Source organism: Eurosta solidaginis, chromosome 1 (genome assembly GCF_040869045.1).
Source record: "Eurosta solidaginis isolate ZX-2024a chromosome 1, ASM4086904v1, whole genome shotgun sequence".
Classification (NCBI taxonomy): domain Eukaryota; kingdom Metazoa; phylum Arthropoda; class Insecta; order Diptera; family Tephritidae; genus Eurosta; species Eurosta solidaginis.
In genome coordinates this window covers 260,663,040-260,690,041 of record NC_090319.1, presented here as the reverse complement: position 1 = coordinate 260,690,041, position 27,002 = coordinate 260,663,040, and the positions used below count along the sequence as shown (strand labels likewise).

General features: G+C 37.6%; 1 protein-coding gene across 6 annotated transcripts in view; it reads left to right on the top strand.

The window, feature by feature from the left end:
- The window catches only part of LOC137237219 (2,3-bisphosphoglycerate-dependent phosphoglycerate mutase), a 109,518-nt gene that overhangs the window by 69,299 nt on the left and 13,217 nt on the right, over positions 1 to 27,002 (top strand). For all 6 annotated transcript variants that reach the window (XM_067760616.1, XM_067760613.1, XM_067760615.1 and 3 more), the window contains 2 exons: positions 3,770 to 4,005; positions 10,310 to 10,571. In XM_067760616.1, the coding sequence (XP_067616717.1) occupies positions 3,770 to 4,005; positions 10,310 to 10,571 (498 nt within the window). The remainder of the gene's footprint in view (positions 1 to 3,769; positions 4,006 to 10,309; positions 10,572 to 27,002) is intronic.

Genomic DNA, 27,002 nt, shown 5'->3' with positions numbered 1-27,002 from the left:
TATGCCCTTGGACCCAATATAGATGTATGCACAAGGGTAGTGTTTTAAAAATATACCCCATAAGACAATAAAATACCTTGTAAATTGCCTAAATATATTCCATAAAATTTTAGTGAATTTACTTTTGCAAATTTTTTCAGAAAGTTTATCAAAAAAATGTTTTAAAAAACATAATCACCGAATTTTTTTTTAAATTCTTATCTCACGATTGGCAGGAGAAAAGTTTTAGGATGATCAAAACAAAACCTTTTCAAGGGGTGGAATAGACACCCCAACTTCTGGGAAATGGGAATGGAAACACATTTTCCTTTTTCTTTCGATTAGAAACTATTACATTGCCTTTGAGTTGCTCCCAATGTAGTAAGTTATCTTACTATTAGTTATTCAATCTTACCGACTTTTTGTAGTCGCAATTTTACAAAAACTTTTTACAACAGTGCAATGGGTTTACAAACGTTGAGCTTATTGAAACGCATTTATTGTGACCTTAAAGTAAACGCCGTTTACCTTTTTATCTTTTAATCGAAATTACACTGAAAGAAAAAAATGGTGAAATCAACTGAAATGCGTAAATTTACACGAAATTTCTGTAAATTTTTATGCAACGCAGGTTAAAGTTCGCACAAATTGCTGATTCTATTGACCGTTTAAACAGTCAAATCAATAAAAAAAAATGTCGTCATACGTAATCCATAGCCCTGTTACCGTGAAACGAAAAATGTCAAAATAGTTGATTTTGGTTAACATTAGAATAACTATGACGTCTGTTGATACGGCAGAGATTTCTATGGCACCGTGGCTATAAGGATATAGAAGTGAGCACTGTGAGCGTAATTATACCTTTCATGAAAATGAAATGGTATATTAATTTCGTCACGAAACCCAAAATTGTAAGTCCTTAAAGGAAAATAGATAGACCCACCATTAAGTATACCGAAATAATCAGGATGAAGAGCTGAGTTGATTTAGCCATGTCCGTCTGTCTGTTTGTATGCAAACTAGTCCCTCAATTTTTGACATATCGTGATAAAATTTGGTGAGCAGGTGTATTTGGGTGTCCCATTAGATATTTGTCGTGACCGGCCGGATCGGACCACTAGAGCATATATCCTCCATACAAACGATTTTTCAGAAAAAGAGGATTTTTGTAATATCTTACTCAATTTAACAGATTGAAGCTTCAAACTTCATCATATACTTTCGTATATTGCACATATTGTTGCCTGAAAAAATTGATGAGATCGGTCGTATATGTAGTATATATCCCCCACAACCGATTGTTCAGATAAGAAACTTTTCGTAATTACTGCCCTATTTTAAGAGCTAGAGGCTTCAAATTTCAACGAATGCTTACGTATATAGCATATATTGTTGTCTGAAAAAATCATACAGATCGGTGGTATATATAGTATATATATGGTGGTATATATAGTATATATATTATACATATATATTTTCGCAATTTTATCCCCATTTTAACAGCTAGAAGCTTCAAATTTCACCGAACGCTTACCTATATGGCATATATTGTTGTCTGAAAAAATCATAGAGATCGGTTATATATATAGTATATATCTCATACAACCGATTGTTCAGATAAGAAACTTTTCGCAATTTCTATCCCATTTTAACAGCTATAAGCTTCAAATTTCACCGATTGCTTACGTATATAGTGTATATTGTTGTGTCAAAAAAACATTGAGATCAGTGATATATATAATATATATATGATGGTAAATATAGTATATATATAGTATATATGTATATATTTTTTTTTGCGATTTCGGCCCCATTTTAACAGCTAGAAGCTTCAAATTTCACCAAATGCTTACGTGTATAGTATATATTGATGTCTGAAAAAATCATTGAGATCGGGTGTATACATAGTATATATCTCATACAACCGATTGTTCAGATAAGAAACTTTGCGCAATTTCTGCCCCGTTTTAACAGCTAGAAGCTTCAAATTTCACCAAATGCTTACGTATATAGCATATATTGTTGTCTGAAAAAATCATAGAGATCGGTGGTATATATATTATATACTTCATACAAACTGTCTTTTTTTCCCCTTTTTTAAGGATAGAAGCTTCAAAATTCATCAAGTTTCATCAAATAGCTACGTTTAAAAAAATAATAAATGTAAGGCGCGATAACCTCCGAAGAGATCTAAGGCCGAGCTTCTCTTCCAATTTGCGTCGTGCTCCTTTTGGTTTTCCCTACAAATTGGCCGGACGGGACCTATGTACATGTTTTATTCCGACTCCGAACGGCATCTGCAAGGCAGATGAGTTTTCACTGAGAGCTTTTCATGGCAGAAATACACCCGGAGCGCTTGCCAAACACTGCCGAGGGGCGACCCCGCTTAGAAAAATTGTCTTCTAATTGAAAAACCTTATTTCTAAAATTTTGATGTTGCTTTGCCCGGGAGTTGAACCCAGGGCATACGGTGTGATAGGCGGAGCACGCTACCATCACACCACGGTGGCCGCCAGCAACGTTTACTTCATATATTTTTGAAACACGTGATTCGTAGTCGTAGTTTTTACATGCAGACCACAAAAAACGTGAAGCTTTGCATCTTCACACAAAGTACCTACCTAATTTTTATTTTATATTTATCTTAAAAATCGTTTAGATATGTTCAAATTTCACCAAATGTTTACGCGTATAGCATATATTGTTGTCTGAAAAAATCATAGAGACCGGTGGTATATATAATCTCATACAACCGATTGTTCAGATAAGAAACTTTGTGCAATTTCTTCCCGATTTTAACAGCTAGAAGCTTCAAATTTCACCAAATTCTTACGTGTATAGTATATATTGTTGTCGGAAAAAATCATTGAGATTGGTGGTGTATATAGTATATATCTCATACAACCGATTGTTCAGATAAGAAATTTTGCGCAATTTTTTCCCCATTTTAACAGCTAGAAGCTTCAAACTTCACCAAATGCTTACGTGTATAGTATATATTGTTGTCTGGAAAAATCATTGAGATCGGTGGTATATATAGTATATATCTCATATAACCGATTGTTCAGATAAGAAACTTTGCGCAATTTCTACCCCGTTTTAACAGCTAGAAGCTTCAAATTTCACCAAATGCTTACGTATATAGCATATATTATTGTCTGAAAAAATCATAGAGATCGGTGGTAAATATATTATATACCCCATATAAACTGTATTTTTTGCCCTTTTTTTACGGCTAGAAGCTTCAAAATTCAAAACATTTCATCAAATAGTTACGTTTACGTCATATATTGTTGAAATACGTGATTCGTAGTCATAGTTTTTACACGCAGACCACAAAAAACCTGAAACTTTGCATCCTCACACAAAGTACCTACCTATATTTTATTTTATATTTATCTTAAAAATCGTTTAGGTATTTCTTATCTTAGATATTTGTTATCTTATACATCCGATCATTCGGAGATTACGAACGGGATAAGATTATTGTTCAGCCCCATTCATGAAAGGTATGAAGTCTTCGACATAGCCGAAGACAGTCCCGCCCTTACTTGTTATATATTTAAAATTAGCTAATGTATTTGCTTTGGCAGATTTTCGATGTTACAATAAAATCAGTTCATTAACAAAACATTCAGTAAATTGATGGATAATCTTTCATTTTTACGTCGGTTTATTCAGGAACAACAAACCTGATTTGTAGATTTTACTAGCGTAATTTCCAACGGTGTAGCTTTTAAACTCTCTACAATGTTTAATTATAAAATAATGCTGTCTCTCTTTTTTTTAGGTGCAAAAGATGCTGTTAACATTTCGGCGGCTGCCTTACGTGAAAGCGATCTAAAATTTGATATCGCATACTCATCGGCATTAACGCGCGCTAAACAATCTTTAAGTATTATATTGAAAGAATTAAATAGCTGTGATATGGAAGTTGTTAGCGATTGGCATCTCAATGAGCGACACTATGGTAATCTCACGGGCTATAACAAACGCGATGTTGCTGACAAATACGGCGAAGAACAAGTAAGTTGAAAAGAAACAGAAACAAGTACAAATGAAAATCAATGCGAATTCATTACAGGTGGTGTTATCCCATCAGCTGATTGCTTCTTCTTGATAATTTTCAATACAACGTCTCGTACTGCAGCATGTCAGTTAATCGGAATCAATGAATTTTTCCTTTTAACTTGACATTCCGCACGGCGAATTGGTTGAATTCGCTTTGCCACCACCTAGTATAGATTCGCCTTGAATGAAAATATGCGCTGATCTCAAGGCGAATCCATACCAGGTGGTGGCAAAGCGAATTCAACCAATTCGCCGTGCAGAAGAATGTCAAGTCAAAAGAAAATTTTCATAGATTTCGATTAACTGACATTTTGTTGTACAAGGCTTTGTATGGAAAATAATCAAGAAGCGGTTGGGATAACACCACCTCTACTGAATTCGCCTTGGCTGAACTCAAAACAAGGCGAATTAAGTACCTGTAGTGGAATTCGCTAACTTAAAACGATGCGATTTGTCGAGATTTTAATTAACGATTTTGGCGCTTACCTTGTCGATTGTACTATTCACTATCTTTGTTTTAACGACTCGAATTAAATGACATTTAAGTTTCGTTTAAATAGTAGAAAGGTGGCAGCACAGCTTAATGAAACCTAAAAAATGCGAAGAGCACAAAAGGAATGCCAAAAATAAATAAATTACGTATACTAACTGCTTTTAAAAGTCATTATCTTGCAAGTTTTTACATATTTTAACAAAAGTTAAGTAAATGCGGTAATAATTTGTTTTTTTTCTCTGTTGATATCGCAGTTATTCTATTCTATTAATTGACCATCATCATGAGCCAAGTCTGGGGTAAGTCGGTACAGCTTTCGAATCTCCGTTGCATTCAAGTGGAATGGGTTACCTACTTCTCTAAGAAGGTGTCTGTACACTGGTGATGGACTTAGTAAATCTTCATCTTGATTTATAAAGCAGCTTTTCGTGTTTGAAAGTATTTAATTAAAGTTTCGATTTTCTTGTTTAACTAAAACTGCCAGAAATATTAATTTCGTGATTTTTAACGCAGCCTATTTACTTGCCGTTTATTTAACAACACAGCTGATCGTCGATACAAAATAGTTACTGAATAACGAAATCGTTATAGTTATCGATTCGCAAATAAAGCGATGTAGTTAAAAAAGTTAGTTACAGGTGTTGTTATCCCAAGGGGTGCATCGCTTCTTCTTGATTCTTTTTCATACAGTGCCTTGTACTTTAATATATCAGTTAATAGAAATCAATTAAAATTTCTTTTGACTTGACATTCTTCTGCACGATGAATTGGTTGAATTCGCTTTGCCAAAACCTGGCATGGATTCGCTTTGACTCAAATATAATTTATCCTTTGAGTGAAATTGCTTTTCAATACGTGATCGTATAACATGATACGCCCTTGCTTAGAGCATTTTAAAGCAGCTGTTTCCTTGTCCGCCCTGCTATTGCACGTTTTATTTGTCTCATAATATAAAAATCAGTTCGTTGCTTAAGTCTTTTGTTCCATTTAATTTGAGGAAATTCCGTTTTCGGCATTTAATACTTTTTTCCTAAATGAAATTTGGTGGGAAATCAAAATATTTCAATAAGTTAAGCTTGTGTATATTTAGTTATTTCGTTTTTTTATAAGAAATCAGAGCTCGTATCGTGTTTACGATCACGGAACAAAAACAAATTTCACTCAAACGATATTTATGAAAATATGAACCATTTTTGAAAACATCAGTCAATTATGGATATTATGAGCACGCATTATCCTTTGCTCAAATACGTGAATACTCCGATTCATTATCTCAGTGATATTGGGAGTAAACGGAGCTCGCCGTGTACATTAGCAAACCAAAAACTCCCTTCTTCAACTGCTCAAGACGCCCAATATCTTGGAATAATTGCCCACTTCAATTTAAGCTGGAAAATAAATTCCGAATAGTCACCAAATAGAACTCCGACAGCGGCAGGAACAGTAAAACATTGCCGTATGGTATGTTCAATGGTTTGGAGGCAAAAGGGGCCTTTTGAACACGTTATAGGGGGTGCCAGAATGCAAGCGTAAGGGTAGTCATTACACTGTAGCGTAATATAGGAATAATGTACGTTGTAGAGTTGAAATGTGCTAAAGCAAATGAAAACCAAGGCAAGACAAAGAAGTAAAGTAAAGGAAAGGAAAAGCAGAGGAGAGAAGAGATGGAATGGTAAAGGAAGGGAAAGCTAGGAAGGAAATTAAAAATCAAAACCGAAACTGGACGGCGTGTTACCAGTTTATAATCGAAATGTCATAAATGTTTTTAATCAAAAAGCTATCGATAATTTATAGAAAATTTGTTGATATGTTACCAAAAAGTTATCGATTTGTTTTCAAAACATATAGATAGCGAATCGATTTGTTATCAAAAAGCTAACGATTGGTATCGAAAAATTATCGGATTCTTATCTTACCCAGCAATTCGTTATTGGCGTTTTATCGATTTGTTTTCGACGTCTCAGCGGTTTGTAAAGCGCCAAATACACGACACGAACATTTTCGCGAACATTCCGCAATCTTGTTCGCAGCTTTGGCCATACACCATACGAACTTTTGGCCGAACATTAGTTCTCTTTCAGACAGCGATGAATACGGAAAACAATTGTGCTGCAGCAATATTGCTCGCTGTGGCAATTAAGCGTAAAAAAAGAGAGAAGATTCAATAAATTCACTCAGAAATTTTTTATTGTCCATTTTACTTTTCCGCGCACGTCTGTTCCGTTCAGAAATTACTACGATTATGAGCTATTTCGCCATACACGCACGAACTGTTCGCGCAAATGTTCGCCAAAAATTAAAATATTTTGATTTTTGGCGAACATTTGCGCGAACTGGCAAACACCACCATACACGACAGAAAAGGTCGCAGAAACATGACATAACGGGAATGTTCGCGGAAATGTTCGTGTCGTGTATTTGGCGCTTAAGGAAGCAGATGCCGATAAAGCTACAATAAAACAAGCCTATATAAACAAATAAGAAGCTGATGACACAACGATAATAGTTCACTATCGATATTAAAGTAATAACTTCTCGGTATCGGTGGTTACAGATAAGAAGACGATGAAGCTCGTCTTCTTTGTACCCCAGCGGGTTAGGGGGTCAGAATATTCCCGCGGCAGGTATGCCTGTCGTAAGAGGCGACTAAAATACCAGATTTAAGGGGCTGTGTAGTGCAACCCTTCAAGTTGCCAGCGCAATATATAGCTTATCCAAACCCAATTGTCAACCTCACCTATCCGCGGCGAATCCTGTTTCACTAACAGACGAGGCTCTGGCGACCCCAAGATCCTCATGGAACTTGGGGGTGGGGAGGGAGGGGATCGCCTGAAGGTTTAATGTGGCCACATAAATCGTTCCCGAGATGGTCGGGCTAGCACCTTAATGGTGCTGTGGTACCGGAGCGTAACGGATCTGTATCCGGCAAAGAACCATTACATCGATAACACTCCCCAAAGCCTTCGGGGAGCAACCTTATCGCTACAACAACAACAACAACATGACGCTCTTCTAAAAAAGAACCAAATTATTTGTTTCTGGTAAAGTTCCCTCTATTGTGGTTTAACCTCAACCCCTGGGCGAGATATAGTTAACTTTGTTTTCTAGACGTGCACCTGCATGTTTACACATCGAATTTCACGAATAGTTGGTACTCACGCCTAATTTAGGATGGAAATTTAAAATGTTGAGGTTATCAGCAATGGAACAATAAGATCAGAAGTAGCGAACGCGCTTAAACCTCGATATCCAATGCGTGCAAAAGTACTCGATTTCTTAAAGCATCGCCATTGCACTACTCTATACTCAAAAGTATTCGGTACTTCTCTACACTAAGTACTGCCGATAACTATACATTACACATACTTCATATGGGAACTTCCACAGAAAAGTCTACCTTAACCGAAAAACTAAACTATGATTTAAAAAAAATTCTTGAATTATTAAAGAAAAATATTTAAATGTTACAAAATTAATATTTTCAAAATTTTCCTTAATTGCGATGGTAAGTTATCGGTACACAAATTTCATGTTCACGTAGTGATCAGTTTTTTTATTTACAAGAGCATTTTCTCTTTGCTGTTTAAATTTCTAAGAGTAACTCTGCCATTAAACTCTAAAAGCTAGAATTTGGCAATACCAACAACTAGGCGTAAAATCAATTTCAAAGAGCAGTGACGCTTCAATTAACGGTAAATTTTGGATTTACTTTTAAACTATATTCTAGAATAACGTCACGCCATACAGAGGCTATTTAGTCTTATTATATCTGCGCTGGCGATTGTAGATGCAAATAGTTTTGTATTTTAATAAATGTTGAAAAAGTTGACAAATTAAATTAAAAATCAAGTCATTTAGGCAAGTAATTACTTTCATATTGAGCTTCAAAGTTTCGTCACGTCACGCCATTTTGTAAGTAATTTTCTCGATAGGTGATGCCTTATTCTGAATTCCAATTCAATAATGTCTTATGCAGATGGAGTCTTCAAGTAACGGTAAAAAATACTCAAAGTGCTATAGGGAAAAACTAAAAACTGACCCACTAAGGCTGGAGATAAGCCGTTTAAAACCAAAAGAGAGTGCATCAAAGTATAGAAAAAGGTGGGAAAAACGTATAATGAATAAATGCTACAATTGTGTTCAGAATGTAAGAAATGAATCAGTGCCCCTAAGATATTGGTCATTGATTGGTGAAGCTGTTACATGGAAACATTGGCGCAAAGTTGAAGACCGCATTGCTTTGACATACACCGAAGGTTATTTATCTGATCTTTTGTACGAACTAGATGCACAGTTAACTTTGTTTAAACGCCACTTTTTTATTAAACGTTCCCAACAAAACTATTTCGAAAGTAAAAAAAAAAATAACATTAGCCCAGCAGATCTAATTCCACAAATTGATATACCTAGGTTAACTTGTCAAAATGAGGTGCAAAGCGCACATTTTAGCTACCGTGAAGTTACCATTTTCACTGGCGTTGTTTGGCTGGTTGGCCAAGTAAAATCGTATGCTATAATCAGTGACAAACTCACTCACAATAAATTCGATGTGTGCTGTTTTTTAACAAAACTTGTAGACATTATCAAAAAAGAACATGGCCAATTTCCAAATATTTTTATTTTTTCGAATGGAAGTCAGTTTAAAAATAAGTTTATTGCGCGAAGCCTGTCAGATTTTGTGTATGAATTTGGTTGCAAAGTTGGTGGAACTATTTTGCAACTTCTCATAGAAAAGGTGCGGATCGTAGGAGCAACGATAAAACGAAAAGTTTGGCAAGTGACAAAAACGAAAAATATAATTTAGGATACTGCAGTTCCTTTTTACCAATGTGGTCGAAATCATATATTTGGAGTTAACTTAACTTACATTCCCACACAGCAAATAGAAGAGTTTTCTGTTTTGCTAATAGAAAAGTCCTATGAGTTGAAGAAAATTTCTGGAATACAAAAAATTCATCAGCAGCGAAGACAGGCCTAGACTGCGCTTTCACATAAAAGTGTTGTATAATAATAAAATAAACTTTTAAAACGTTATTATTGCTTATTTAAAATATTTTTAAATAAAAAAATATACATTTTTGAAATAAAATTCCTGTTTTACTTTTAAACGTCAGATGTTATGTGCATATTAATTTGGTTTATTTTTTCAAAACAACAAAATCACAGCGCTAACACAATTGAATATCTCCATACATCATCCCTTCAATTTGGAATTTCCAAAAAAAAACAAAAAAAATTTAAGGGATTTAATTTCAGTAACATAACGCCAGGTAACGTCACACCAAATACTTTGTCTGGTAAAAAAAAACCGAAAAGACATTTTTAATATAGGAAATTGAAACATTAACCCAAAATATTTAAATAACATGACAAAAAGTTTCACGCGAATAGTTCTACCCAATTCGAAGAATTATGCCTTTACGAAATTCAAGCCAAAGGGGACTTCCGTTTTTTGTAACGTCACGCCAGCCCATATATGTATTAGCTTATATAATTTAGTATTTCTAATAAATTCCGGTAACTTTTTACTAAAATAAAGTCCCCTTTATTACAATGCAACTATTTAAAAAAAATTCCGAAATGTTAAATAAAGCATTTTTTTTAACATTTAGTCATACAAATGCCATGTCACGTCAGTTTGGAAATACCCAAACTTACCTTTTGCGCAGCAAACAAACAAAATTTATTATTCCATGCACACTCAAATTTTATTGCTTTCAATTTATTTACTTTCATATGTGTGTATTAACGTTTGTAAATATGTAGGTTCAGTTATGGCGCCGCAAGTTTGATGTACTCCCGCCACCCATTGAAAAGGAGAACGCCTACTATGACTGCATACGCAAGAATCCAAATTTCAAAGATATACCAACGTCAGAGTTTCCAGTCACAGAGTCGTTAAAAGTGGTAATGCAAAGAGTGATACCATATTTTGAGAATGTCATTTTTAAACAAGTGTTGGCTGGCAAGCGAGTACTTATCGTAGCACATGGCACAGTAGCGCGTGCCCTAATCAAACATATTGACAGTAAGTACATAAATAAATATGTATAACAATTGGTAAATATTTATTTTAATATCTACATAGACAAATAAGGACTGTGCCGAAAAGAAAGTACACACTTTATTTCGCTTGCAATACGACGAGTTTACACTTTTTTTGCTTCAACTGTCTTCTAACGGAAAAGTAAATATTTAGACGAGTTGATCATTAAAGGAAGGAAGCAAAAAATGAATCTCTTATGGTATTTTCTTTTCTGGAAACAATGTCACTCTATTGGCTCTTCTTAGCTATGTTGTGGAATTGTGTGTTCCATTCACAAAATATTTTCCTCTGAATAATAAAAAGGAGAACCATTACCTACAAATAGAGCCATTTTGCATAGCGCCGCCGACCTAGTTAAAAATTTAGGGTTACATGAGGGTAGCACTTTTTTTCAGAGAAGAAAACGCCAGTAATCTTTGCAGAGTTTTATTTTTACCTGCTGATATATTTTTTTCAAAATTTTAGGCATAGCACAAAATTATTAAAATGTACAGGGGTAACGGTGTACAAGAGAAAACTTTAAACTAAGCTTTAGGACCTAGCTAAAAATAAATTTTATGAGATTTAAGATTGTGAAAGTGAGGATGTTTGTATGTCTAGACGATTGTCTTCGTAACCAGTATTTGAAAATGGATTATTCGAATAATCTTTGTCAATTAGCAAGAAATGTTTAGTGAAATAATCGATCATCACTAATCAGTAATCGATTTATAAAGTTATTCATTCAATATGACGGCGCATGCGGCCGGCTATCTCCAGAAAGAGGCGCAGGATGAGACCACGATAGTATCTTTAACAATCAGGTGATCGTGTCTATTTGTTATTTTGACGTCTATGCTTATGATATCACACCTGTCTTATTTACAATGCCGTCAGTACTTGAGTAATGACAGTTAGTCGTTTGCACGCGATGTTTAAATTGAACACCAGCTAATTGATTTTCAATCCATGCAAGTGTTGCTACTCGACTAGTCGAATAATCGATTGTAAACCAGAGCCCTATTTGTAACTCAATCAAACAAAACGCAATGGTCGGAATGTTTCCCAAATCACTGCCGGGGGTGACCCCGCTTAGAAAAACTTTTTTCAAAATGAATTTTTGTTTTCTAAATTTTCGATGTTTCTTTAGCCGGGGCTTGAACCCAGGATCTTTGGTGTGGTTAGCGGAGTACGCTACCACCACACAACGGCGGCCGTGAGTCATATAAACTGGTGGTCAAATCAGTTTTGAAAATCGAGCAGCGATGAGCTCCCATCCCTCCTTCTCACCGCACGCTGGAACCATCTTATAAATCGCCGTTACTCTGAATCTCCCAATTCAGGAGAAGCGACAAGTGTCATCACTTTTCCTCCTCGCGCCCCCTCCTGGAACTGGTTTTATAAACTTTGATACATCTTAGTCTATTTTACCCTCACCAATGATATTTGATTTATGGGACATACATATAACCGATACTCAATGAGAAAAGGATAGTGATATGAGGGGTACCCCTGAACCGCCTTTATTTGGCTTATGAAAATTATGTTTAGTATATTGGCCACATAAATCAAGCTCCAGGAATTATGGAGAAGTAAACAGTGAACAGGAGGTGCACCCCTCTCCCCTGGAACCGCTTTCATAAATCGTCATAACTTTGTGTCTCTTTGACATAATTCAAAGCCCTACAACTCTAAAAAAGTAATGAGTGGCATTTTTCGGATTGATTGGTTTTTGGATCGATTCAGGACAATGTCGATATGATTTAGGTCATTTCGGGACTATCTCTGGATCATTACGGTATTGTTTTCCGGCTATTTCGCGTTCAAGGACACCACCCTTGAAAATAAAAGATTCAGGACCATTTCTGCATGATTTCAATCATTTCGGGGCTGTTTCGGGATGATTTTAAGACTCCGTCTTTAAAGAAAAAAACATACGTAATAAATCTTTCTAGAGTATAAGCTATCTGTGAGAGATTCATAAAGATGACATTTCAAATCGAAACATATGAGAATCCTCCCTTTTATATTTATATTGTAACAATTTTGTGAAATTCTGATTATTTTGCACCTTCTGCTATCGTTCGAATCGTTGATTCATTCGTCCTCAGCTTATGCTGCATTTATAATCTCTGTTGCCTCGTTCGCATATTTCTGCAAAGGTCTATGGAGACTTTTCACAAACAACCTTCTCGAAGAGCTGCTTATTTTCTCTGTATCTATAACACTCGCGAACACCTTCGGGGAGTGTCTTTATCGTTAATACAACAACAACAACATTATTTCGGAATTTTTTCGAACCATTTTGGAGCCACTTCCGGCTGTTCGAGAATCATATCGAAAGGATTGCAACGGCTGCCTTTTAAAGTATCGCCGGATCATCTCGAGATTATTGTCGGATTTTTATTAGACCATTCCTTCGTTATATGGAACATTGCGGGCTTATCTCCGGACTATCTCGAGATTTTGTGCGCTATAATTCCTTCCATTTATTCGGGACTGTTTCAAGATTAGGATCTGGGCAGTTTCGGAACTGTTTTCGGGATCATATACTGCGTGCTACATCGCAATTTTTTTTGTTGTTGTAGCGATAAGGACACTCCCAGAAGGCTTTGGGGAGTGTTATCGATGTTGTTGGTCCGGTACCAAGCCCGACCATCTCGGGAAAGATTTGTTATGACCACATGCGACTTTCTAGGCCATCACGCTCTCCCACCCCTGGATCCATGACGAGTTCGGGGTCGCCATAATTTCGGCTGTTAATGAAACAGGATTCGCCACGGATAGGTGTGGTTGACAATTGGGTTTGGAGAAGCTATATATTGCGCTGGCAACCTGAAAGGGTTGCGCTACACAACCCGTTGAATCTGGTATTTGAGTCGCCTCTTACGACAGGCGTACCTACCTCGGGTATATTTAAATCCCCAAACCCGCTGGGAACTGCTACATCGCAATAATTATATTATCAGCTTTTATTTGCTTTCACTTGGCTGTTGTCTGTAATCAAATCTTGTAAGTTAAATTTGATACACTTCCCGGTGTCCGATTGAGCTGAAATTTTGCACACATGTATAACTCCGATGACAATGCAACATTACTTTGTAAGAATTCGATAAATTAATCGATAACAGAGTTATCGGTAAAGATTTGTATTCACAAGGGAATGAAAGCCTAAGTCCTCAAGAACGCAGGTAACTTCGCTTTGTTTGTGTATGCAACAATCGTAGAAGTTAGGCTGTTATCGCCAAATTTTGCATAATTTTTGTTGCATACTCTTCTGCGCACTTGATTTTGTTTTACAGATTTTTGGCGATGGAACAGAGCAGAGATCTGCAATGACTAGTTGTAAACTGGACGCGACATAGACAAAGTCACAATAAAATATGATTTTAAGTTAACACTCGAATAGAAGAACTTGAATGTTCAAAGTTGACTTCGAACCTTGTAATGTTGGTGCATTAAAAGAAATGGATAGAATGAGAAACGTTACTAATAACTAAGTAAAGATTACATAACTAATTTAAACAATATTTTACCCTACTAAAAATTAAAAAAAAATCATATTTAAATTAAATAAAAAAAAAAGCTTTTCTAAGAACAAGCTTCTATTACTTGTTAATAAAACGAACTAAAAAGTAAAAAATAAAATTAAAGAAACTTCTTTTTTAAAAATAAACTTTTATTATTGGTTAATTAACTAAAAAGTAAAAAAATAAATTGACTGTAAAGAAATATAACACTTTATAAGTTCAATGTAATCTTTAACGATAATTAGGCTTTTTCGTCTGTGACAAAAAAATTCCATATTTTACATAATTATATATTTTTAACATTACTCAACAAATTTTGATCAACTTCAGTCTCCAAGAATAAAATAGGCTTTTCCTAAAGTGAAATTTTCTCCTGATTCCGAATATGACTTCCATTTTCCTGCGACAGATCTAGTTTCCAAGATATCCGCGATAATATGAAAACTCCCATTTTTGCAGAACACTACTTCATATAGGTACGGCAAAATTTTTTATTTTTCATTTTTTTCGTTTTAAACTGTTGAATTATGCATTATACTATTTCCCATAAAAATGTCTTGCCTTCACCTCCCTTAAGTATCTTCAGTAGTTTGGCCACTATGCCAAAAAACGTTCAAAAAATGTTGAAACAAAACAAAATTTCTGATTTAACCACTTTAAAATCGGAAAAATTCTAAAAGTTAGCCCTCGTATGTTGTAGGTAATTTAACTAAGAAAATTTTAAGTATACCAGTACAACAATCACACGTGCCGTTGAGACTATAGCCCCGTTAACTTGCAAGCATCTACCCTACAATTTTTTATACTCAGTTGAGCAGAGCTCACAGAGTATATTAACTTTGATTGCATAACGGTTGGTTGTACAGGTATAAAGGAATCGAGATAGATATAGACTTCCATATATCAAAATCATCAGTATCGAAAAAAAATTCGATTGAGCCATGTCCGTCCGTCCGTCCGTCCGTCTGCCCCTTAACACGATAACTTGAGTAAATTTTGAGGTATCTTGATGAAATTTGGTATGTAGGTTCCTGGGCACTCATCTCAGATCGCTATTTAAAATGAACGATATCGGACAATAACCACGCCCACTTTTTCGATATCGAAAATTTCGAAAAATTGAAAAAGTGCGATAATTCATTACCAAATACGCATTAAGCGATGAAACTTGGTAGGTGAGTTGAGCTTATGACGCAGAATAGAAAACTAGTAAAATTTTGGACAATGGGCGTGGCACCGCCCACTTTTAAATGAAGGTAATTTAGAAGTTTTGCAAGCTGTAATTTGGCAGTCGTTGAAGATATCATGATGAAATTTGGCAGGAACGTTACTCTTATTACTTTATGTCTGCTTAATAAAAATTAGCAAAATCGAAGAACGACCACGCCCACTTTTTAAAAAAAATTTTTTTTAAATTCATATTTTAAAAGAAAAGTTAATATCTTTACAGCATATAAGTAAATTATGCCAACATTCAACTCCAGTAATGATATGGTGCAACAAAATACAAAAATAAAAAAAATTTCAAAATGGGCGTGGCTCCGCCCTTTTTCATTTAATTTGTCTAGGATGCTTTTAATGCCATAAGTCGAACAAAAATTAACCAATTCTTGTGAAATTTGGTAGAGGCTTAGCTCCTAGCACGATAACTGTTTTCTGTGAAAAAGGGCGAAATCGGTTGAAGCCACGCCCAGTTTTTATACACAGTCGAAAATAAATTAGCGGTACCCGAAAGATGATGTTCTGGATCACCCTGGTCCACATTTTGGTAGATATCTCGAAAACGCCTTCACATATACAACTAAGGGCCACTCCTTTTTAAAACCCTCATTAATACCTTTAATTTGATACCCATATCGTACAAACACATTCTAGAGTCACCCCTGGTCCACGTTTATGGCGATATCTCGAAAAGGCTTCCACATATAGAACTAAGGCCCACTCCCTATTAAAATACTCTTTAACACCTTTCATTTGATACCCATATCGTACAAACACATTCTAGAGTCACCCCTGTTCCACCTTTATGGCGATGTCTCGAAAAGGCGTTCACCTATAGAATTAAGGCCCACTCCCTTTTAAAATACTCATTAAAACTTTCATTTAATACCCATAACGTACAAACACATTCTAGAGTCACCCCTGTTCCACGTTTATGGCGATATCTCGAAAAGGCTGCCACCTATAGAACTAAGGCCCACTCCCTTTTAAAAAACTTATTAACACCTTTCTTTTGATTCCCATATCGTGCAAACACATTTTAGAGTCACCCCTGGTCCACCTTTATGGCGATATTTGTAAAAGGTGTCCACCTATAGAACTAAGGCCCGCTTCCTTTTAAAATACTTATTAACACCTTTCATTTGATACCCATATCGTACAAGCACATTCCAGAGTCACTCCTGTTCCACCTTTATGTCGATATCTCGAAAAGGCGGCCACCTATAGAACTAAGGCCCAATCCCTTTTCAAATACTTATTAACACCTTTCGTTTGATTCCCATATCGTGCAAACACATTTTAGAGTCACCCCTGGTCCACATTTATGGCGATATCTCGAAAAGGCGTCCACCTATAGAACTACGGCCCACTCCCTTTTAAAATACTTATTAGCACCTTTCATTTAATACCCATATCGTACAAACACATTCTAGAGTCACACCTGTTCCACCTTTATGGCGATGTCTCGAAAAGGTGTTCACCTATAGAAATAAGGCCCACTCCCTTTTAAAATACTTATTAAAAACTTTCATTTAATACCCATATCGTACAAACACATTCTAGAGTCACCCCTGGTCCACCTTTATAGCGATATCTCGAAAAGATGTCCACCTATAGAACTAAGGCCCACTCCCTTTTAAAATACTTATTAACACCTTTCATTTGATACCCATATCTTACAAACACATTCTAGAGTCACCCCTGGTCCACCTTTATGGCGACATTTCGAAAAGGCGTCCACCTATAGGACTGCGGCCCACTCCCTTTTAAAATACTCATTAACACCTTTCATTTGATACCCATATCTTACAAACACATTCTAGAGTCACCACTGTTAAACCTTTATGGCGATATCTCGAAAAGGCGGCCACCTATAGAACTAAGGCCCACTCCATTTTAAAATACTGTTACGGATATTAACATCACTAAGTTATACCATCACTAAGGCGATGCCAAGGCCACGATAAGCAGTATTTACGTCAATAATCAAATCATGTATACACATATATAAGGCAGCCGAAAGATGTCACACACAGATGCATTTACTTATCCGCCTATGTATGCGCGAGAGACTGTAAACTACAAACATTCACATCAATAATTCAATCATTATGTATCTACATAAACGAATAAATAATTGCGTCTACACATATGTACGTATACGAGCAGCGGAGCGGCAATGCACAAACACATGCATATATCTTATCTGGGTTGTCACAAGAGAGAGCAATAATTTGTGCACGTAGTTGTGGCTGGCGATTTTGTAGCCGAAACTAACTAGTAACTTCTGGAAATCGAAGAGCCTAGAAGTATGCAGCGTAAACTATAAAAGCGGGGCAGGCGAGTAAGAAGTAATTTTGTTTGAGTTGAGCTATCAATCAGTCAGTTAGTAATTAAGCACGCGATCTGGCGGCCAATAGTAGAGTTTCATTTGAGTTATCAATCAGTTTGGTTATTAAGCCAGCGAGTAGCAAAGTATAAGTGTTATTGTGAAGTACTTTAATAAAGGCCATTTTTCCATTATTCAATATTGGAGTTATTTATTCAACAGTTTAGTGATTCGAACTTAGCCGAGGATTGCAAATAAGAGGATTTGCAAGTAAATTCGTTACAATTGGTGTCAGAAGAGGAATTGTTGAATAAATTCCAGAGGACAACAAGGACATGGCAAAGTTTAGTGAATTGAAGATCCAGCAACTAAAGAAGGAGTTGGAGAGCCGTGGATTGAATACAAGCGGCGTTAAACTTTAACTTCAGGCACGGCTACGAGAGGCAATGGAAGCAGAAGGAATTGATGTGGAAGAGTATGTCTTTCATCTTGATGGCGAGGAGACAACAAAAATTGAAGAGAAAAACGAAACATCTCAGACAGTTACCAGCACAGACTTGAACATGATATTGGCTGCAATATCTGCACAAACATCGACAGTAGCATCAATGTCGTCGCAATTGGCATCCCAGCTGGAAGCGCAAGAGTCACGGATAACATCCAAGATGGAAACTCAACTGGAAGAACAGAAAACATATATGGCATCCAAGATGGAATCACAGGAGACACATATTGCAGAAATGTTGTCAGAAATAACATCGAAGATAGAAGCACAAGAAACACGGATATCCGAAATGTCGGCGCAAATTTCAGCACAGATATCATCGCAGATCTCTGCTCAACTGGAAGAGCAAGAAGGACGAATTTCCTCGAAGTTGGAGGCGCAAGATACAAAAATTTTACAGTTTGAAGAAAAAATCGAAGCCGAGGTGGATGCTTTGAGAGGACGTATCGAGCAGTTGCAACTAAATCGCCCAGCAGTTTCAACGAGTAATCCAAAGGTAAAGACACCATCCTTTGACGGTTCTGTTCCTTTTCAGGTCTTTAAGCTACAGTTTGAGAAGACCGCAGCAGTGAACCAATGGAATGCTGAAGATAAAGTTGCAGCTCTGTTCGTGGCACTGAAAGGGCCTGTCGCGGAAATCTTACAGACTATTCCAGAGTACGAACGGAACAGTTATGACGCATTGATGGCTGCTGTAGAACGGCGATACGGAAGCGAACACAGGAAACAGATATTTCAAATAGAATTGCAAAACCGCTACCAAAAAGCTAACGAGACTTTGCAGGAGTTTGCTTCGGACATTGAAAGATTGGCTCATCTTGCAATTGCGGATGCACCCGTGGAATACACGGAAAGAGTGAAGATTCAGAGCTTTATAAATGGCATACGGGACGTCGAAACGAATCGAGCCACATACGCGAACCCAAAGGAAACATTTTCTGAAACGGTATCCCATGCATTGACTCAGGAAACGGCGTCATTATTGAGTAAACCAGCATACAAAGCTCATCGTGTGGAAGTAGAAAGGCCGGAGTGGGTAGATACAATTTTGGAAGCTCTGAAGGGATCACAACAGAAAAATGCCGGAGTTATGAAATGTTTCAAGTGCGGTAACCCAGGTTACATTGCACGTCATTGCAGTAGCAATTCCAATAGTTCCAACAATGTGGGTGGCCGTAAACGCAAAGCTGGCGGAAATGAGCAAGAGCGTGTCGGATGTAAAGAACGAAAACTTGCCCCGGATATTGAATGTCCTGTGATATCTGCGTCGCAGATTGGAAGGAAATCAAGCAGTCTTACCATCAGAGGGAATGTGGATGGTAAAGAGCGTGTACTGACTGTAGATACGGGGGCATCTCATTCCTTGATTCGATCTGATTTGGTCTACAGGAGAGTAAAGTCATTACCTGGAGCAAGGTTGCGTACGGTCACAGGCGAGTATAATGAAGTCCAAGGCGAAGTGGTATGTGAGGTATTAATTGGAAAAGTCATGGTTCTACACAAATTCGTTGTGGCGGAGATCGTTGATGAAGTCATATTGGGAGTGGACTTCTTGGTTGACCATGACGTCAGGATCGATATGCGGAGGAAAATTATGCGCTATAAGAACCAGGACATACCACTTAACTTTAGTTTGGAAAAAGGGTTCAGCAGTAATCGGGTACTGGTGGAAAAGACTCGACAAAGACCACGAAAGTCAAAGGCAAAGGTTGATAGATCGAATGGGCCAAATAAATCAAAATCAAAAGTACCTGCGAGAGAAACACTGGCATTGAAAAAACCTAAACGACGCAGGAAAACGAAGCAACGAGTTTCCGAGAAAGAATGCGAGGGTAGTTTCAAGCCGGAGCGCACTACCGATTATGCAAAGCAAATCCGTCCAGCGCAAGCTCTACAAAGTGGTTCATTGACCAAACAACAGAGTGCGAAGGAACGGCCCAGGGTAACGAGTAGTAAGATGAAACACTGGCATGACAAGAACTTTAATTTGGAAGGTTTCTTGGCGGGAGATTTGGTAATGTTAAACAACCCTCACCGGCGGAAAGGTGTTCCAGCCAAATTTCGGTGCAGTTGGGAAGGCCCGTACAAAGTTGTGAAGAAGATCAGTGATACCATCTACCGCATACAAACCACTGGGAAACCACGGATTAGAAGAGTGGTACATTTGGAGATGCTAGCGGCAGTTAGATCGGGAGATTTGTATTACATTCTCGAGTCACCCCTGGTCCACCTTTATGGCGATATCTCGAAAAGGCGTCCACCTATAGAACTACAGCCCACAAGAGGTCAAGTTATCGTGTTTGTGGACAGACGGACGGACTGACATGGCTAAATTAGTTTCTTTTTTCGCCCATATTATTTTGATATATAGAAACCTAAATCTATCTCGATTAGTTTATGCCGTTACGGGGTACAGTAATGCCAACAAAATTAATATACTCTGTGGAATGAGTTTTAAGAAATATTTTAAATATTCTGCAGTTTCTGTGATCGTTCGAATCCCTGAAATGTCGAATAAATAACTCAAATAGCAAAACGTGCTTTATTTACAACACTACCATGTTAGTAGGTCGTCACAATTAAATTACTCGCGTACTTTACTTACAACTTTTTAAATCAAACTCATTCACTACTTCTTAGTTTGAGCTGCTTTTATACTCTAAATTTACCTTGTTCGTCTTTTTATCATAGGCTACAGACTTTTGGGAATAGTCTTCTTGATTAGTGGCGTGTTAATTTCTTTCATAACTGTACATCCGATATTCACTGTTCCTTCTATGCATAAGTGTACACATGGCTGAGTGATAAGCGCTCTTTGTTCCTGTGTACATGTATTTGTGACTGTGTGCTATTTGACCTGATTGCCTTGCTGTTGTTATTGTTCGGAGCAAGGCTCAAATTGACTCATATCGACACTCTGTGCATTCCATACAAGAGTTTCTTTTTTTGGACATGCAGGGTAATTTGTTCCAAAAGTAGACTTTCAAAAATCTTGGACAGCGCAGGCAAAACACTTATAGAACGAAAATCACTTAGTAAACTAGCATTTGATGCTCTGCACAGAAATACTGTGGATCGCGTATCCGAAGGATGATCCGATATGGGTTATTTTTTTGTAGCGCTACCGAAGGCCGTCTACGCGAGGAGGTGATCTGCACAAAAATACTGTGGATTGCGTGGTTGGTGATGGATCGCGTGGTCCATTTTCACTGCCTTTTTATACTCAGTTGAGCAGAGCTCTCAGAGTATATTAACTTTGATTGCATAACGGTTGGTTGTACAGGTATAAAGGAATCGAGATAGATATAGATTTCCATATATCAAAATCATCAGTATGAAAAAAAATTCGATTGAGCCATGTCCGTCCGTCCGTCCGTCCGTCTGTCCGTTAACACGATAACTTGAGTAAATTTTGAGGTATCTTGATGAAATTTGGTATGTAGGTTCCTGGGCACTCATCACAGATCGCTATTTAAAATGAACGATATCGGACAATAACCACGCCCACTTTTTCGATATCGAAAATTTCGAAAAATCGAAAAAGTGCGATAATTCATTACGAAATATGCATTAAGCAATGAAACTTGGTAGGTGAGTTGAGCTTATGACGCAGAATAGAAAACTATTAGAATTTTGGACAATGGGCGTGGCACCGCCCACTTTTAAATGAAGGTAATTTAGAAGTTTTGCAAGCTGTAATTTGGCAGTCGTTGAAGATATAATGATGAAATTTGGCAGGAACGTTACTCTTATTACTTTATGTCTGCTTAATAAAAATTTGCAAAATCGAAGAATGACCACGCCCACTTTTTAAAAAAATTTTTTTTTTAATTCAAATTTTAAAAGAAAAGTTAATATCTTTACAGCATATAAGTAAATTATGCCAACATTCAACTCCAGTAATGATATGGTGCAACAAAATACAAAAATAAAAGAAAATTTCAAAATGGGAGCGGCTCCGCCCTTTTTCATTTAATTTGTCTAGGATGCTTTTAATGCCATAAGTCGAACAAAAATTAACCAATCCTTGTGAAATTAGGTAGAGGCTTAGCTCCTAGGACGATAACTGTTTTCTGTGAAAAAGGGCGAAATCGGTTGAAGCCACGCCCAGTTTTTATACACAGTCGATCGTCTGTCCTTAAAAGAAAAGTTAATATCTTTACAGCATATAAGTAAATTATGCCAACATTCAACTCCAGTAATGATATGGTGCAACAAAATACAAAAATAAAAGAAAATTTCAAAATGGGAGTGGCTCCGCCCTTTTTCATTTAATTTGTCTAGGATGCTTTTAATGCCATAAGTCGAACAAAAATTAACCAATCCTTGTGAAATTAAGTAGAGGCTTAGCTCCTAGCACGATAACTGTTTTCTGTGAAAAAGGGCGAAATCGGTTGAAGCCACGCCCAGTTTTTATACACAGTCGAAAATAAATTAGCGGTACCCGACAGATGATGTTCTGGATCACCCTGGTCCACATTTTGGTAGATATCTCGAAAACGCCTTCACATATACAACTAAGGGCCACTCCCTATTAAAATACTCTTTAACACCTTTCATTTGATACCCATATCGTACAAACACATTCTAGAGTCACCTCTGGTCCACGTTTATGGCGATATCTCGAAAAGGCGTCCACATATAGAACTAAGGCCCACTCCCTATTAAAATACTCTTTAACACCTTTCATTTGATACCCATATCGTACAAACACATTCTAGAGTCACCCCTGTTCCACCTTTATGGCGATGTCTCGAAAAGGCGTTCACCTATAGAATTAAGGCCCACTCCCTTTTAAAATACTCATTAAAACTTTCATTTAATACCCATAACGTACAAACACATTCTAGAGTCACCCCTGTTCCACGTTTATGGCGATATCTCGAAAAGGCTGCCACCTATAGAACTAAGGCCCACTCCCTTTTAAAAAACTTATTAACACCTTTCTTTTGATTCCCATATCGTGCAAACACATTTTAGAGTCACCCCTGGTCCACCTTTATGGCGATATTTGTAAAAGGTGTCCACCTATAGAACTAAGGCCCGCTTCGTTTTAAAATACTTATTAACACCTTTCATTTGATACCCATATCGTACAAGCACATTCCAGAGTCACTCCTGTTCCACCTTTATGTCGATATCTCGAAAAGGCGGCCACCTATAGAACTAAGGCCCAATCCCTTTTCAAATACTTATTAACACCTTTCGTTTGATTCCCATATCGTGCAAACACATTTTAGAGTCACCCCTGGTCCACATTTATGGCGATATCTCGAAAAGGCGTCCACCTATAGAACAACGGCCCACTCTCTTTTAAAATACTTATTAGCACCTTTCATTTAATACCCATATCGTACAAACACATTCTAGAGTCACACCTGTTCCACCTTTATGGCGATGTCTCGAAAAGGTGTTCACCTATAGAAATAAGGCCCACTCCCTTTTAAAATACTTATTAAAAACTTTCATTTAATACCCATATCGTACAAACACATTCTAGAGTCACCCCTGGTCCACCTCTATAGCGATATCTCGAAAAGATGTCCACCTATAGAACTAAGGCCCACTCCCTTTTAAAATACTTATTAACACCTTTCATTTGATACCCATATCTTACAAACACATTCTAGAGTCACCCCTGGTCCACCTTTATGGCGACATCTCGAAAAGGCGTCCACCTATAGGACTGCGGCCCACTCCCTTTTAAAATACTCATTAACACCTTTCATTTGATACCCATATCTTACGAACACATTCTAGAGTCACCACTGTTAAACCTTTATGGCGATATCTCGAAAAGGCGGCCACCTATAGAACTAAGGCCCACTCCATTTTAAAATACTGTCACGGATATTAACATCACTAAGTTATACCATCACTAAGGCGATGCCAAGGCCACGATAAGCAGTATTTACGTCAATAATCAAATCATGTATACACATATATAAGGCAGCCGAAAGATGTCACACACAGATGCATTTACTTATCCGCCTATGTATGCGCGAGAGACTGTAAACTACAAACATTCACATCAATAATTCAATCATTATGTATCTACATAAACGAATAAATAATTGCGTCTACACATATGTACGTATACGAGCAGCGGAGCGGCAATGCACAAACACATGCATATATCTTATCTGGGTTGTCACAAGAGAGAGCAATAATTTGTGCACGTAGTTGTGGCTGGCGATTTTGTAGCCGAAACTAACTAGTAACTTCTGGAAATCGAAGAGCCTAGAAGTATGCAGCGTAAACTATAAAAGCGGGGCAGGCGAGTAAGAAGTAATTTTGTTTGAGTTGAGCTATCAATCAGTCAGTTAGTAATTAAGCACGCGATCTGGCGGCCAATAGTAGAGTTTCATTTGAGTTATCAATCAGTTTGGTTATTAAGCCAGCGAGTAGCAAAGTATAAGTGTTATTGTGAAGTACTTTAATAAAGGCCATTTTTCCATTATTCAATATTGGAGTTATTTATTCAACAGTTTAGTGATTCGAACTTAGCCGAGGATTGCAAATAAGAGGATTTGCAAGTAAATTCGTTACAATTGGTGTCAGAAGAGGAATTGTTGAATAAATTCCAGAGGACAACAAGGACATGGCAAAGTTTAGTGAATTGAAGATCCAGCAACTAAAGAAGGAGTTGGAGAGCCGTGGATTGAATACAAGCGGCGTTAAACTTTAACTTCAGGCACGGCTACGAGAGGCAATGGAAGCAGAAGGAATTGATGTGGAAGAGTATGTCTTTCATCTTGATGGCGAGGAGACAACAAAAATTGAAGAGAAAAACGAAACATCTCAGACAGTTACCAGCACAGACTTGAACATGATATTGGCTGCAATATCTGCACAAACATCGACAGTAGCATCAATGTCGTCGCAATTGGCATCCCAGCTGGAAGCGCAAGAGTCACGGATAACATCCAAGATGGAAACTCAACTGGAAGAACAGAAAACATATATGGCATCCAAGATGGAATCACAGGAGACACATATTGCAGAAATGTTGTCAGAAATAACATCGAAGATAGAAGCACAAGAAACACGGATATCCGAAATGTCGGCGCAAATTTCAGCACAGATATCATCGCAGATCTCTGCTCAACTGGAAGAGCAAGAAGGACGAATTTCCTCGAAGTTGGAGGCGCAAGATACAAAAATTTTACAGTTTGAAGAAAAAATCGAAGCCGAGGTGGATGCTTTGAGAGGACGTATCGAGCAGTTGCAACTAAATCGCCCAGCAGTTTCAACGAGTAATCCAAAGGTAAAGACACCATCCTTTGACGGTTCTGTTCCTTTTCAGGTCTTTAAGCTACAGTTTGAGAAGACCACAGCAGTGAACCAATGGAATGCTGAAGATAAAGTTGCAGCTCTGTTCGTGGCACTGAAAGGGCCTGTCGCGGAAATCTTACAGACTATTCCAGAGTACGAACGGAACAGTTATGACGCATTGATGGCTGCTGTAGAACGGCGATACGGAAGCGAACACAGGAAACAGATATTTCAAATAGAATTGCAAAAAAAAAAAAAATAAATGTAAGGCGCGATAACCTCCGAAGAGATCTAAGGCCGAGCTTCTCTTCCAATTTGCGTCGTGCTCCTCTTGATTTTTCCCTACAAATTGGCCGGACGGGACCTACATGTTTTATGCCGACTCCGAACGGCATCTGCAAGGCAGATGAGTTTTCACTGAGAGCTTTTCATGGCAGAAATACAATCGGAGCGCTTGCCAGACACTGCCGAGGGGCGACCCCGCTTAGAAAAATTTTCTTCTAATTGAAAAATCTTATTTCTAAAATTTTGATGTTGCTTTGCCCGGGAGTTGAACCCAGGGCATACGGTGTGATAGGCGGAGCACGCTACCATCACACCACGGTGGCCACTAATAGAATTGCAAAACCGCTACCAAAAAGCTAACGAGACTTTGCAGGAGTTTGCTTCGGACATTGAAAGATTGGCTCATCTTGCAAATGCGGATGCACCCGTGGAATAAACGGAAAGAGTGAAGATTCAGAGCTTTATAAATGGCATACGGGACGTCGAAACGAAGCGAGCCACATACGCGAACCCAAAGGAAACATTTTCTGAAACGGTATCCCATGCATTGACTCAGGAAACGGCGTCATTATTGAGTAAACCAGCATACAAAGCTCATCGTGTGGAAGTAGAAGGGCCGGAGTGGGTAGATACAATTTTGGAAGCTCTGAAGGGATCACAACAGAAAAATGCCGGAGTTATGAAATGTTTCAAGTGCGGTAACCCAGGTCACATTGCACGTCATTGCAGTAGCAATTCCAATAGTTCCAACAATGTGGGTAAACGCAAAGCTGGCGGAAATGAGCAAGAGCGTGTCGGATGTAAAGAACGAAAACTTGCCCCGGATATTGAATGTCCTGTGATATCTGCGTCGCAGATTGGAAGGAAATCAAGCAGTCTTACCATCAGAGGGAATGTGGATGGTAAAGAGCGTGTACTGACTGTAGATACGGGGGCATCTCATTCCTTGATTCGATCTGATTTGGTCTACAGGAGAGTAAAGTCATTACCTGGAGCAAGGTTGCGTACGGTCACAGGCGAGTATAATGAAGTCCAAGGCGAAGTGGTATGTGAGGTATTAATTGGAAAAGTCATGGTTCTACACAAATTCGTTGTGGCGGAGATCGTTGATGAAGTCATATTGGGAGTGGACTTCTTGGTTGACCATGACGTCAGGATCGATATGCGGAGGAAAATTATGCGCTATAAAAACCAGGACATACCACTTAACTTTAGTTTGGAAAAAGGGTTCAGCAGTAATCGGGTACTGGTGGAAAAGACTCGACAAAGACCACGAAAGTCAAAGGCAA